General features: G+C 40.5%; 1 protein-coding gene across 14 annotated transcripts in view; it reads right to left on the reverse strand.

The window, feature by feature from the left end:
• SENP6 (SUMO specific peptidase 6) overlaps nucleotides 1-14,929 on the reverse strand; it is a 448,534-nt gene that overhangs the window by 151,631 nt on the left and 281,974 nt on the right. For 13 of the 14 annotated variants that reach the window (XM_029595592.1, XM_029595591.1, XM_029595594.1 and 10 more), the window contains one exon: nucleotides 13,128-13,354. In XM_029595592.1, coding sequence (XP_029451452.1) covers nucleotides 13,128-13,354 — 227 coding nt within the window. The remainder of the gene's footprint in view (nucleotides 1-13,127; nucleotides 13,355-14,929) is intronic. The other variant, XM_029595590.1, reaches the window with a different exon arrangement.

Genomic DNA, 14,929 nt, shown 5'->3' on the forward strand with positions numbered 1-14,929 from the left:
TCAATCTATTATTAAAAACATCAATCTCTGTCTACAAGGTCATACATTTTGGGTGCAAAAAGCAAGGGAGTGCTACAGTATATGTAGGGATCTTCGTTTTTAGTTTTAGGTTTATTTTCCCTGGGAATTTCAATGTTATAACAAAAAAAAAAATTAGTAGAAAAATGACATAATAAATGAGAAAAATCATTGGAAAAGTCAATTTTTCCCACCGATTTCTGTTATAACATTGAAATGCGCAAGAAAAATAAAATAAAAACTGACCACAAAAGATCCTGGGAATATAGGGAGAAATCTTTCCAAACAAGAAAGAGGAGCAGGATATGGTGGTGATCATATCGGATGATTTTAAGGTGGCTAAACAGATGAAGGAAATAAAAGCCAGAAAGAAGCTTAGGTACAAAGGGAGAGGAATATAAGTACAATGTATACATACAATGTATAAGTTCCTGGTGAGACATTTGGAACATGTGTATAGTTTTAGAGACTGCATTTTCAAAAGGAAATACACCTGTAGGGAGTCTTTCCAGAGGGTGTTTATTAAAATGGCCACTGGTCTCTGTGCTAAAGCATATGGAAACAAACAAAGATCTAAACAAGCATACCATTCAGAGGAGGAAAGGTGGTATAAAGTTATGATAGAGACATTTAAATACCTCCTAGATTTCCATGTACAGAAAGGCAGGTCTCTTTCTTTGGAAAGGAGACTCTAGAACAAGCAGTCATGGGATAAGAGTGAAAAGGGGTAGACTAAGGAGTAATCTAAAGAAATACTTCATTACAGAGAGGCTAGTAGACGAATGGAACATCCTCCCATAGAGGTGGTAGAAACAAGGAAAGTATTTGAATTCAAGAAAGCATGAGATAAGCACAGAGAATATTCTGAGGGAATGGTCGGGACTGTAAAGCTGAGTAGTTTGTATGGATGGGCAGACTAGATAGATTATATGGTCTTTTTTCATTTTTTTATAACTTTTTCTTTATTAAATTTTCAGAAATACAAAATTAAAAAAACTTGAATAAGAATCAATCATATAATTAAAACTATTATCAGTATGTAGTCCACAATAGAGGGTGCAATACAAGAAATATTATCAAAGAAATAGTTCGTCCAAAAATTATATATGGCATCCATTTAACCAAAACTCATGGATTAACTGCTCTGTACTGAAGAAATCTTTCAAGCTGTTCAGGATCACAGAAGATATATTTGACATCAGCTAACTGAAATTTACAGGAGAAAAATCAAGAAGAAACTAGATCCTAGTGCCTTCACACTCTTTTTTTCTGAAGAAATTAGTCGCAAATATACTGAGTTGCTTTGGACACAGGAAAGAGAGAGAACTTTATCCCCAGAAAAAAACTTCTCCTTAAGCCTATTAAACAATTTTAATGTCCAAGCTCTCTCAGACTCCTGTGCATATGTAACTAATAACGTAGCACTCAGGAGATGATCTTCTAGAGACTCATGCAAGGAATTTGGAAAATCAATATTCTCAGCTAGTGTATCTAAACTTGCAGAGGGATTAGAAACAGACCTCAGAGCTTTAACTCTAGTAGGAACATCATCCGAGGAAAGTTTTAGAAACTCAAGATAAATTTTAACATATCAAAAGAAGAAAAATTAAATTTAGGGAAATATAAAAAACACAAATGAAACCTCCTGGAATGGTTTTCCCTATTTTCAGTTTTATGATGCAGAATTCTTCTCTAATCAACACTATCAAAAAGTTCTGTAATGTAGTAATTTGAAATTCCAGGTTCACCATATGTCTTTCATATTCCTGAAGCAATTGAGAATGATTACTGATTTGTAAATAGATGCCATGGTCTTATCTGTCTTAGATGTAAGAGACTGCTCCAGATCAGTAACAGTAGTCCCAGTTAAGCCTTCTCTCATCACTCTAGAGACCTTAGGGACTGCCATCATGTTTTTGTGTTTCTGCGTCTTGAAGCTATTTTGTACTGAGCAGTAGACAAGAGAATTCAATATAGCCTCCCAGTGGGGAAAAAGGCTTCCATGTATATGTTGACAACATTCAGTTTATCCCAAACTTCCTGATCAACTTTTCCAGGGGTTTCAAAATGATGTTAACTTAAGGGACAGAAGAGACCCCAAGGGAAGACATGGAGTTCAAGAAAACTGAGCTGAAATCAAGAGTCACAATACTACTTGTTGAATAGCATTAGTGAGATGAGGAAAACCACTAATGTACTATACACCTTATGCCATATTCTTAGAAACATAGAAATGACGGCAGAAGAAGACCAAACGGCCCATCTAGTCTGCCCAGCAAGCTACGCACTTTATCCATTTTTTTCCCCTTTTTTTCTCTCCCACCTGTTACTATTGGCTTCCAGTACCCTCCAGCCCTAATTCCCCTCCACCCCACCACCAATTTAGAGAGCAGCGCCGTTATCTGCATCCAAGTGAACGTCCAGCGCAATTAGGGGTAGCAACCGCTGTAACAAGCAGGCCACACCCTTACCCCATACTCTTACCCACCCCTGTTTTTATTTTGTTTGTTTTTTTGTTTTTTGTTTTTTTTTGAGATAGCAGCCCTCCATCCTTCCGCTCCGTGAAGGTGGAACACCAACTACTGGCCACTGGCATCCCGCTCCGTGAATGCCTCTGTGGCTACTGCCGCTCCGTGCAGTGTTTGAATGCCTCTGTGGCTACTGCCGCTCCGTGCAGTGTTTTGCTGCCTCCTCTTTATTCACGCCCTCTAGACTTGATGGATCCACAGTGTTTATCCCACGCCCCTTTGAAGTCGTTCACAGTTTTAGACTTTACCACTTCCTCCGGAAGGGCATTCCAGGCATCCACCACCCTTTCCGTGAAGAAATACTTCCTGACATTGGTTCTTAGTCTTCCTCCCTGGAGCCTCAGCTCGTGACCTCTGGTTCTGCAGATTTTTTTTCTGATGGAGGTTTTTCCCAGGTTTATTGTTGTTGGAGAGAGAGGTAATTTGCCTTAGCAATCCCTGAGTGGGAACTGAACCCTGGCTTCCCTGGTTCAGGGCCCTCTGCTCTGACCACTAGGCTACGACTCTACTGCTAACTCTCTCCAAAATATCCAATAAAATCAATCAGATCAAAAGCTGAGATGTCTAGCAGAATCCACCCAGGGGACTTCCCCAGTACACAGCACTTCAAATAGTAACAAGAGTCTCTATCCCATGGTTAACCCTAAAGCCAAAATGACAGGGGTCCAGATTGTCTTAATGATGCATAGAATACCACCAACTAAGTGAAAAAACAGAACTATTAGAGATCACTTAGTAAGAACATCTGTTAAAAGTATTTAAACTAAATATTGTAAAGATGAGGGGGAATGTACTCATAACAGGTTACTGCATTCTGCAGTCAATAGTACAATCATATCTCCACTCCTCCATCCAATGTCTTTAAAAGATAATATTTTTAGGCATTAAGTGTATAATATGCACGTAAAATGATTAGGTACTTATCTTCTAATGATGTCTCAGCAAAACAGCATGATCCAAAATTCTCAAATACTTGACATCCGACACAGGCTGCATTTTGAAATGGAATCTTCATCAGGAATCTGTCACTCTTCATGACCATTGCAAATGCATACATCACTTCCATAAGTGGAAGTGATTTGCAAGGCTGCAGATGGGGAGTTTGGACTACATACATATCCCTAAGTTCTTGGGTGGACCACAAACTTCATTTTTGAAACCTTGCAGATCTCTTGGGCTACGGATGCTGCCTGGCACTGACAATATGGGCCTCAATGTGCTTTTCTAGAGTCAAGTCCACTTGGGCACAACAGAAAGATGCAATCTGCTATCCAATTAGACAATGTGCACTTAGCTATGGGAAATTCCAGGTCTATTGGGATCCAAAGGAACAAAAAGCTGAATGAACTCTAATGCTTCAGTCTGCCCCAGGCAGAAGATAACACTTTTGCGATCTAAACTGCACAAGGCCAATATTTCATGGTAATAATAAGGGTATAGCATAAATGAACAATGTTAGGTATAATAAATGTTTATAACAACATATATGGTTATATATTACATAATATGTATGCTATTCCTTATGATAAGGTATGTAAATCCTTATTTATGTTTATTTGGAAAAAATTAATAAAGAATAAATAAACTGCACAAGGTTAGTTCACCTTTGTGGACCTGTGGAAGAATAGTGGGAGAATGATTGACTGTTTAAGGTAGAAGTCATACGCTACCTTGGGCAGAAACTTAGGATGTGTGCAAGGAACTACTCTATAATGAAAAAAAAATTAATAAACGGCAGATAAATCACGAGCAAGGAGTTCATTAACTCTACATGATGAAACGACTAAAACAAAATCATAACCTTCTAGGTCAACTACTTCAGCTCACAGGAGTCCAGTGGCTCAAACGGAGCTTTTATCAGCTGGGTCAGCACCACACTGAGATCCCATGATACAGTGGGAGACTGGATTGCAGACTTCAAAAAAAGCAAGCCCCACTTCAAACTGACAACTAAAGGCTGTACGGAGATGGATTTACTTTCTACACTGTCCAAACAGAATCAAGTAGCCATACTCTAACTGAATAAGTTGTGAATAGGTTCATATTTCATGTGTTGGGAAGAACTCTAGAAGAGCATGTAAAGGCCTGTAGTGTCAAAGCCATAGCATAGTTGGTAGCCAACTTGAGATCAAACTTCACGGAAAAGATCTGCAAGGTCGCTGACATGGAATTTAGCCTACATGTTTAAATCACATTATTGTTTGGGTAGGGATTTTAGACTTTCTACATGGAGAGTCACCAAATGCACTGGGGTGAACCTAACAGAGTTAGTCTTGAGAATGGACCAGAGATGTAGAATCTTTTCAAGCAGTTTTTGTATGGGGCAGGAGACAGGATCTAGGGCCTTTCCCTCAAACCAGAAGGCAAACCTCTTCCACTTGATGACATAAGACTTTCTAGTAGAATCTGCCAGACCACCACAAGACTCTTCATCGGATAGATTCAGGAAGTCAAATTCTAATGATTCAATATCCTGGATGTAAGGGCTAAGGACCTGATTTTGGAGTGGAGTAATGTTTCCTTGGTTCTGTGTGACGAGTATGAGGGAATTCCCCAACTGGATTGATTCTCTGATAGACAGCTCCCAAAGGAATAGGAACCAAACCCAACTCAACCAATAGAGGCTTGGAGAATCATAGTTCTCCAGTCTCTTCTGAGTTTTAGGGGAACCTCTGCTACTAGGGGAAATTAAGACATTCTCCCCAATGCAAGGAGAGGGCATTTGAGACTAGTTTGTCTTTGATTTTCTCCTCAAACAAAACTGAGGAAACTTTTTGTTCAGAAGAGACTTAAACAGATCCACCACAGGTGTATCCCACTTGTGGTATACCTGGCTTGTAATCCCTTCTGTCCAAATATCACTCACATGGCTCTAGATACCAGCTCAGTCTGTCTGCTAAGATAGTCTCCTTGTCTGGCAGATATGTGGCTCGGGGTGTCATCCCCTGTGAGATGGCATAGTTCCACATTTTGACTGCTTTCCAACATCACGAAATTGCCCCTCCTTATTTGTTCAGATAGAAACATAGAAATGATGGCAGAAAAGGATCAATGGTCCATTCAGTTTGCCCAGCAAGCTTTCCATGGTAGCATCTGCTGCGCCATACAGGTTACTTCCATGAATCAGTCAGTTTTGCTTGACATGCTATGCTTATGGACTTGGCCGTAGAAGCAGTTCTGTGTTTTTTTCCTTAATGTCTGAGCATCAGTACCCCAAACTGTAAAAGTCAAGGCTCATGTTGGCTGTCTCTGAATCCAAATTTCTCTTTCCTTTTAGCCCCCCCACCCTCCACCTTTGAAGCAGTTGCACCAAAAGCATCAAGGCTTATTGGTTAAGGGTAGTAATCTCATGCCTTCTATTAAGGGTAGTAACTGCAGCTCTGTGCCCGTTACCCCCATGCTCATCAATTATACAGATCGGGGACCTCGTTGGTTGCTGTCTAAATCCAATTCCCCTTTCCCTTGAAGCAGAGAGCAATGTTGGAGTTACATCAAAAGTATCAAGGCTTATTGGTTAAGGTTAGTAACTGCTGCACCAGCAAATTACCCCCAATGCACGCTTTCTTCATATCTTTTAGGACTTGGTTATAACAGAAGTCCTGTGCTTTTTCCCTTATGTCTGTGAAACACTATCGCAGACCATGGAAGTCAGGGTCCTCGTTTGTCGTCTGAATCCAATTTCTCTTATCCCCCTGCTATCTAAGCGAGGAACAATGCTGCAGTTGCATTAAAAGCAAAGCACATTGGATAGTAATCTCCATACATTCTGCTAAGGATAGTAACCGCAATACCAGTAAGTTACCCCCCCCCCCCCTGCATGCTTACTTCATTTCCGTCCTCTAGCTTTTAGAAATCCAGTGTTTATTCCATGCCCCTTTGAATTCTTTGACTGTTTTCCTCTTAACCACCTCCCTCAGGAAGGGCATTCCAGACCTCCACCATCCACTCCGTGAAGAAATATTTCCTGACGTTGGTTCTGAGTTGTCCCCCATGGAGTTTCATTTTGTGACTTCTAGTTCTACTGTTTTCTTTCCAATGAAAAAGGTTCAACATCCACACATCATTGAAACCTTTTAGGTATCTGAATGTCTGTATCATATCTCCACGTACCTCCTCTCTTCCAGGGTATATGTATTCAGATCCTTCAGCTTCTCCTCATAGGTCTTCTGATAAAGACCCCATACCATTTTCATCACCCTTCTCTGGACCACCTCCATCCTGTCTCTATCCTTTTTGAGATATGGGCTCCAGAACTGAACACAATACTCCAGGTGAGGCCTAACCAAGGGCACATTAGTTTCCTTTTTCTTACTGGCTATTCTTCTCTCTATGCAGTCCAACATTGTTCTGGCTTTAGCTAGCGCCTTGTCATATTACTTCACCATCTTTTGAATTCCAGACACTATCACCCCAAGATCTCTCTCTTGGTCCAGGCATATCAGTCTTTCACCCCCCATCAATTCAGCTCTTTTGGATTACTGCATCTCAGATGCACGACCCTGCACTTCTTGGCACTAAATCAGAGCTACCAAATTTTTTAGCACACTTCCAGGTTTCTTAAATCACTTTTCATTCTCTATTCTTTCAGGCATGTCCATTCTGTTGCAGATCTTAGCATCATCCACAAATAGACATACTTTACCTTCAAACCCTTCTGCAATGTCACTCACAAAGATATTGAACAGAATCCCTGTGGCACTCTGCTTAACATGACTCTCTCTTCAGAGTAGGTTCTATTTACCATTAAATGCAGTCTCCAATCAGTCAACCAATTTGTAATCCATGACACCACCTTGGCACTCACTCCCAAGCTTTTCATTTTATTCACAAGCCTCTTATGCAGCACCGTATCAAAAGCTTTGCTGTATTCCAAATAAGTCACATCGAGCGCTCTTCCTCAAACCAATTCTCTAGTCTTCCAATCAATAAAATCAATTAGATTTGTCTAATAGGACTTTACCCTGGTGAATCCATGCTGCCTTGGGTCCAGGAACTCACCAGATTGTAGATAGTACATTATCCTTTCCTTCAGCAATGTCCCCATTAATTTTCCCACCACCAACGTGAGGCTAACTGGCCTGTATTTTCCAGCCTCCTCTCTGCTACCACTCTTGTGAAGCGGGACCACAACTGATCTTCTCCAATCCCATGGCACCACGCCCGTTTCCAGGGATCTATTGAAAAGGTCCTTTAGTGGACCCACCAGCACATCTCTGAGTTCCCTTAATATCCTGGGATATACTTCTTCCGGTCCCATGGCCTTGCCACTTTGTTTGCCTAGCTCTTCCCATACATTCTGTTATGTAAATGGAGTTTATCTATTTCATCCCTATCTATGATCTTGTCAACCAGCAATGGTCCTTCTCCAGGGTCTTCTTTAGTGAAGATCAAACTGAAATATTTGTTTAATATTTCTGCCATTTTATTTTGTCTCTCTCCACACTGTTCCTTGTCACCTTTCAATTTCATTATACCACTACGGACCTTTCTTCTTTCTCAGATATATCTGAAAAATATTTTGTCACCTCTTTGGCAATCCTTTCTTCCACTTGACCTTTTGCTTTCCTGATAGAACAGACACTGCAATAATAGAACAGACACTGCAATAATTAACCAACTACCCACAGAGACATACAACTTCTTCTCCATCCCACGTCAGGGAAAAAAAAAAGGAGGAGGAATCCTCCTAGCTACAAAAAAAGGTCCTCAGATTCACTCAACACTCCTCCAATACCGACTCAAAACTCGAATTTGGCTTCTTCTCATCAGACAAACTCCAAATTTTACTTCTCTACGCTCCTCCAGGTTTACTGGAAACAGACTCATCTCCCCTGGTCGAACTAACTACCTCCCTTATCAATCTAGATGCCCCAGCGATAATCTTAGGTGACTTCAACCTGCACGTCGACAACTCCAAATTATCACCCAACTGCGAAGCCCTACTCACAGCATACTCCGCTTTAGGTTTCACTCAACTAGTTAACAAACCCACACACAAAGCCGGACACACGTTAGACCTTATCTTCATCAATACAGCAATCAAACTGGTCCAGCACCCAACCTGCACGAAGGTACCATGGTCAGATCACTCCCTCATAACTTCCTCATTCTCAATAAAAGATACCAGTCCAACTCGCATACCCTCACATTGCTTCACTTACAGGAAAACATGCACCACAGAAGATCTTAGCAATCACTTATTATCACATCTCACCCAAGTAGACTTCACCAACCCGAATTCAGCGCTTCGATCTTGGAACAACATCACGGAATCGATAGCCAACAAGCTATGCCCCCTAACAACAAAAAATCCTCACCCCCAACTCGTCCAAAAGACAACCATGGTTTACTCTAGAGCTAAGAAAGCTTAAATTATTGCTAAGACAAAATGAGGCTAAATGGCGTAAAAACCCATGCACCATCACTCTATCTACCTATAAATCTACCCTTCACCAATACAAATCCAATACATTAAGATCCAAAAGGAACTACTACGCATCCAAGATCCACCACCTAATCTTCGACGCTAAAGCCCTCTTTAGCTACGTCTCCAACCTCACTCAAATAAACTCATCAGAAATCGCTCTCAACCAAGCCAAATCTAAAGCGGAAGAACTAGCGCTATTTTTCAATAACAAAATCAGCAAACTTCTAACTCAGCTGCCCACTAACACCGCATCTACTTCTATACCACCTCAGACTACCTTCAAAAATACCCGCTTAGAAGAACTGGAACTAACTTCTTCCATCGAGATCCAAGGTATTCTACGGAAAATGAAACCATCTTCTCACCCTTCGGACCACATCCCCTCGAAATTGCTTCTATCAATTCTTGACTCCATCTCCAAATCCCTGTCAGACATCATAAATTGCTCAATAACACAAGGTTCTTACCCAGATGACCTAAAATTGGCCTCTCTCAAACCATTAATCAAGAAACCTAATTCTTGATCCTAACGACCCAAACAACTACAGACCTATCGCCAACCTCCCCTTCATAGCTAAGATTATGGAGAAACTGGTGAACACCCGACTCTCAAACTACATTGAAGAAAACAACCTCCTATTCCCATCACAATACGGTTTCCGCAAAACACTAAGCACGGAGTCCCTCCTCATTTCCTTAACGGATCACCTCATCCTGGGCCTCGATAAAGGGCAAGCCTTCTTACTGATCCTACTGGACCTTTCTTCAGCCTTTGACACCGTCAATCATTCCTTACTCATTAACCAGTTAGCATCCATAGGCATCTCAGGCACAGCACTATCTTGGTTCATATCATTTCTCAGCAATAGAGGATACAAGGTCAAGATACAGAACAAAGAATCCTCTCCACATCCGTCGTCAGTAGGAGTCCCACAGGGGTCCTCCCTGTCTCCTACTTTATTTAACATTTACCTTATACCATTATGCCAACTTCTCACCGACCTCAACCTCAAACACTACCTTTACACGGACGATATCCAGGTCCTGATACCCATTAAGGATTCCTTCGCTAAAACTCTGGCTTACTGGGATACATGCCTTCAAAAAATTAAACTCCTCCTCACCAGCCTAAACTTGGTATTAAACTCCGGCAAAACTGAACTCCTGCTCATCGCCTCAGAAAATAACATCATCACCTCTGCACAACAAGCCACGCCAAAAATCACACAAGTGAGAGACCTAGGAGTCCTAATTGATAATCGCCTGAATTTCAAAGCCACTATTAACAAAACCACCAAAGACTGTTTCTACAAACTACAAGTGCTTAAAAGAATTAGACCTCTTTTCCATGCCCAAGATTTTAGAACCATTCTACAAGCAATCATTTTTTCAAAATTAGACTATTGTAACACCATCCTACTCGGCCTTCCCGCTTCATACACTAAACCGCTCCAGATGGTGCAAAATGCAGCTGCACGAATTCTGACAAATACTAGGAGAAGGGACCACATAACCCCCATACTAAAGAGCCTCCATTGGCTACCTATACACTTTAGAATAATATACAAGGCCATTCTCACCACATACAAAATCACCCACCAACTGGCTCCCATCGACCTACAGATCCCCCTCCGACTACACAATTCGTCAAGACCGACAAGAGATGCATACAAGGGATCGCTACAGGTACCACCATCCAAATCTACCAGACACTGCACACTAAGAGACCGGGCTTTCTCTACAGCCATCCCACCGTTATGGAACTCCATCCCCTCAAATCTCAGAACAGAACCTTGCATCTCAACCTTCAAAAAAAGACTAAAGACCTGGATATTCTTACAAGCCTTCCCGGACGCCAACATAGTCAACTAATCTCCAACTACAACTTGGTTATCCATTCTATTGTTTTACATATGTAAATTATAACCTATCCTTTCTCTTCCTTCTCATCCAAGTTCTCATCACCCTGTTATATGTAACTGCCTTTTCAGCACCTTTGTTATAGTTATGTTTACTATGCACCCCTGTTTTATGTGAACCAGCATGATGTGACTGCTGTCTCGAATGCCGGTATATAAAAATTTGAAATAAATAAATAAATAAATGTTTACTTCTTCATCTGGATAAGGACAAGTGTACTTGCCAACTGATTTTTGTAAGCATTTAGGTTTGCTTTTAGTTTCAGGAAATGAACTGTTTATGAGCTCCCTAGCCCAGGATGGATGTATCTCAAATCCAGAAATCTTCTGGACATAATACATAGTGTCTACCTTCTTACTGAAATGGAATAGAAAGAGGGATCAATGCTTCTTCACCTTTTCTTGATGTCCCTCTATACCAAAGATCATGTACCACAATCCGTCGCTTTCACTGGGTGGTTGGAGCTAGAGGATGCTCTATCCCATTGGTCTCTATTGATGCTTGACTTAAAAAAGAAGCAGTCTTTCCTCAAAGTCAATACACCACCAGTGTCCGGTGTAGCTGTAGGATCCATGGAGGTTGTTACACAAATACCAACCTCAAATGGATTGGACATCTTCAAACAGAAGAGTTTATGCTTATGCTAATTTGATCTAGAGACCTCTGGTGACATCTTCTGTAAGCTGCCGTATCCAGAGACATTGTGCCTAGCATCCAAATGCAGCATGTACAATTTCATGGGGGAGGGGGTGGATGGCAGCTATATAGCTGAACTGGGTACATCTCTTGAAGCTACTGTCCTCTCTCTGGGACATCATAAAAAATGTGGCTGAAGCAAAATCAACAGCTCATTTTTCAGAAAAATAAGTCAACTAATGCACCACCACAAATGCAACTGCAAAAACAAAATAGAAGAAAATGAATAACTTTGACAAAACCTCTAGCTAAAAAACTAAAGTGGAATGTTTTTATGAAAACAGACTGAGGCTAAGGTACATACATTTACTTTAAGAAAGTTTTCCAATTGAACCTGCAGCAAGGAAAATCAATACAACTGTTAGGTTCCACAGAAAAACATTAAGTGATGGCCATGAAATGGAAGAGTCTGCACATGCTCAGTAGGGAATGCTGGAAGGTGTGGAAGCTCTGAAGTCATTACATTAAGCTGGGATATACATTGGATGATATCACTCATGTGTAAGGACTGCACATACTGCAAGTCCTCAGAAAAATGGGGGGAAATGATAGGAACAAGGTTGAGAAGACAGGTAAAAGACATGGTTGGGAGGGGGGGGAAGAGACATAGAACTTGTGTTGGGTTACATATGAAGATTTATATGTTCATCTACTCAAGTGGAAGAATCAACTGGGTAGAGTGAAAGTACCAATTTTCTTTCATTTGCTGTCATTTACTCTGCCACTATGGCTGAATTTCTCACCAGAAGCTGCAAATATTGACTACAGCACCCCCCATCCCCAATCTCCACCAGCAAAGAGAGCAGTAGTCAGATCTAAGAATCAAACTCAATGTTCTCACACAGCAGCAAACAGCATTGCAAGTGAGTTAATAAGGTTAGCACTGAAAACATTTCTAAAGGATATAGCAATCAAGGCCAAGATATATCATGTTCTTAAGCAGCTCTACTACAGGTCAGATTTGCTTTGTCAGCACCCTTAGGCTGCAGGTAGGCAGACCCTAGGGATGCAAGGGCAAGGAGGGGAGTCTCCTCCAGGACATATCATGGTGAAAGGGACCAACTCTTCTGTAGGGCAGCCCTCTCTCAAAGTATCTCTCAACCTTAACTGCAGTGTCCCATCAAGCCCACTCCCTTAAAAGGCACTGGGGCAGGCCAGCTAACAGTACTCCAGATTCTACAGTACTCCAATGCTGCCAGATCCTCTTTAAGGGAACGGTTTCAATGGGAAATTGCTGCTAAGGTTGATTGGCACTTGAAAGAGGCCATACCATAGAGATAGTGGTGTCCCAAGGCATGGCCCTGCATGGCCCTAGTGGAAGATATGGGCCAGTTTGTACCCTTTAACAAATTAGAACATTGCTATACATATAAAAATAGTAATATTGACCAAATATTCAACAATGTATCTGATCACACCACAGAGGTTCATAGTTTTCTAAATAGCAACTACTAGGATAATACTCATTCATTTTTGTTTATATTTAAAAAAAAAAAAATATATATATATATATATATATATAAAATTAAAGTTGTTACATTTTTTACTTTGTCATCTGTTTGGACTGAAGCTCCTGTAGAGTTTTCTACGCAGGATTTTGTGAAGGCAACGAGCCTACTATTGGCCTCTTCAAAACTGATTCTCTTGAAGAATTCAGAAACATCATTCTTGATGCCGATGTCAGTTATAATCTTTTCAAATATTCCATTTGTGTGTGTATCAAGACCATTCTCAAAAATTAAAATTATGTACTGCTCTTCTCGATCTAAAATAAAAGAAAATATATAAAGAAACATTGTCACCTATAAGAAATGAACAATTTTATATGTTCAGCAACTGCTCCGACACTCCAAATATGAAAGTAAGAGATAAAGCAGTAAGAAAAAGATACACATATGGTTGCAGGTCTAGTTATCAAGATAAAAAAAATTACTTTGTGAAGATGAATGTGTGTTTTAGGTTTTCATTTTTAGGGAAACTTACTTATAAATGCTCCCTTTTCTGAAGAAGAATATTACTGCTACTTAGCTGAATAAGGGCTTAATAGAAAAAGGTGTCTAGCCACATATAAATTTGTTTTTAACATAAAATGCTTAGATTGTTCACAATATGCAAAACATGTATTTTTAACTATGGAAACCTACCTAACTCCCTATATGCCTGGTCATATAACAAAAGGTGGTCAATATTAAAAGGTTTTTGTCCAGTCACCTTTTCAGTTACTTAGACAAAAATTAGCTAAATTTTAAATGGGTATTTTTTGATCAGGGTAAAATCTAACTGGATATAAAGAGGGAGTGCATGAAGTATAGGGAGCATTCTGGGCACAGGGCTTAATTTTAGCCAGGTAGCTCCAATACTGATCACTAACTGGTTAAACTTACAAGGATAAGTCTTGTCATAGAAAACATTGGTCTAACTTTAACTAGATAATTTTAGGCAAATATATTCAGGGGTAGACTTATCCACGTAAGTCCCACTGAATTCTTGCCTAAAATTACCTTGGTAAATTCCACTCCCCAGGACCTTAAAGTAACATGTGAAAAAAAAAAAAAGAAAGAAAAAGACCTGTGAAAATCACAGGAAGATAATCACACAAATTTCTTGATATATTCATAAGCCATCCCCCTAATCTACACCAAAACTAATACAATTCCATTACCTATTCACTTTCATTTAGTACTCTGTTTATATCCTTTACATCAAAATTTGATTACCATTCATTTTTGGAACTATGAGTTATCAAATGTACTACAGCACTTTACTTTATAGATCTAAAGAGGAAGTTACTACCATCAGTTGTTCCTGCTATTGGAGCCTCATCCCTTGGGGGAGGGGGGGGGGCGGGTCTGCTCTTGCTGAGTGCAGCTGTGCCTGGTCCCAAGGGGCTAAGCCATGCCACCTTCTAACATAATCAAGCTGCCTGGATAAGGGCCGATAATTAACAGCCTGAACGTCTCTGCACTACAACACTTTACTTTGTAGTTCTAAAAAGCATGTTACTGCCATTAGTTGTTCCTACATCTGCTCCTGCTAGCGTAGATGTTGTGTGCTCCCAAAGGGCTAAGCCACACCCCCTGCTGACCTTATCAAGCTACCTGGATAAGGGCTAAGCCCTTAGACAGGTCTCACTGAAGGGCCCATCGAAAGGCCCGCCCATGAAAGCACACTATGCTGGACGATATGGGTCTGGTCTGATCTTAATGGAGCTGAAAGGGACTTGTAAGTAGAGGAATGAAGGCGAGGTATATTGTTGAGGAAATCATTAGGAGTGGTTTAATTCCAGTACATTGGGCAGTAGAGATATGGGGTATGTGATACAAACTGTAGAAGATATCTG

This window comes from Rhinatrema bivittatum, chromosome 3, assembly GCF_901001135.1.
Source record: "Rhinatrema bivittatum chromosome 3, aRhiBiv1.1, whole genome shotgun sequence".
In the NCBI taxonomy this organism is placed as follows: domain Eukaryota; kingdom Metazoa; phylum Chordata; class Amphibia; order Gymnophiona; family Rhinatrematidae; genus Rhinatrema; species Rhinatrema bivittatum.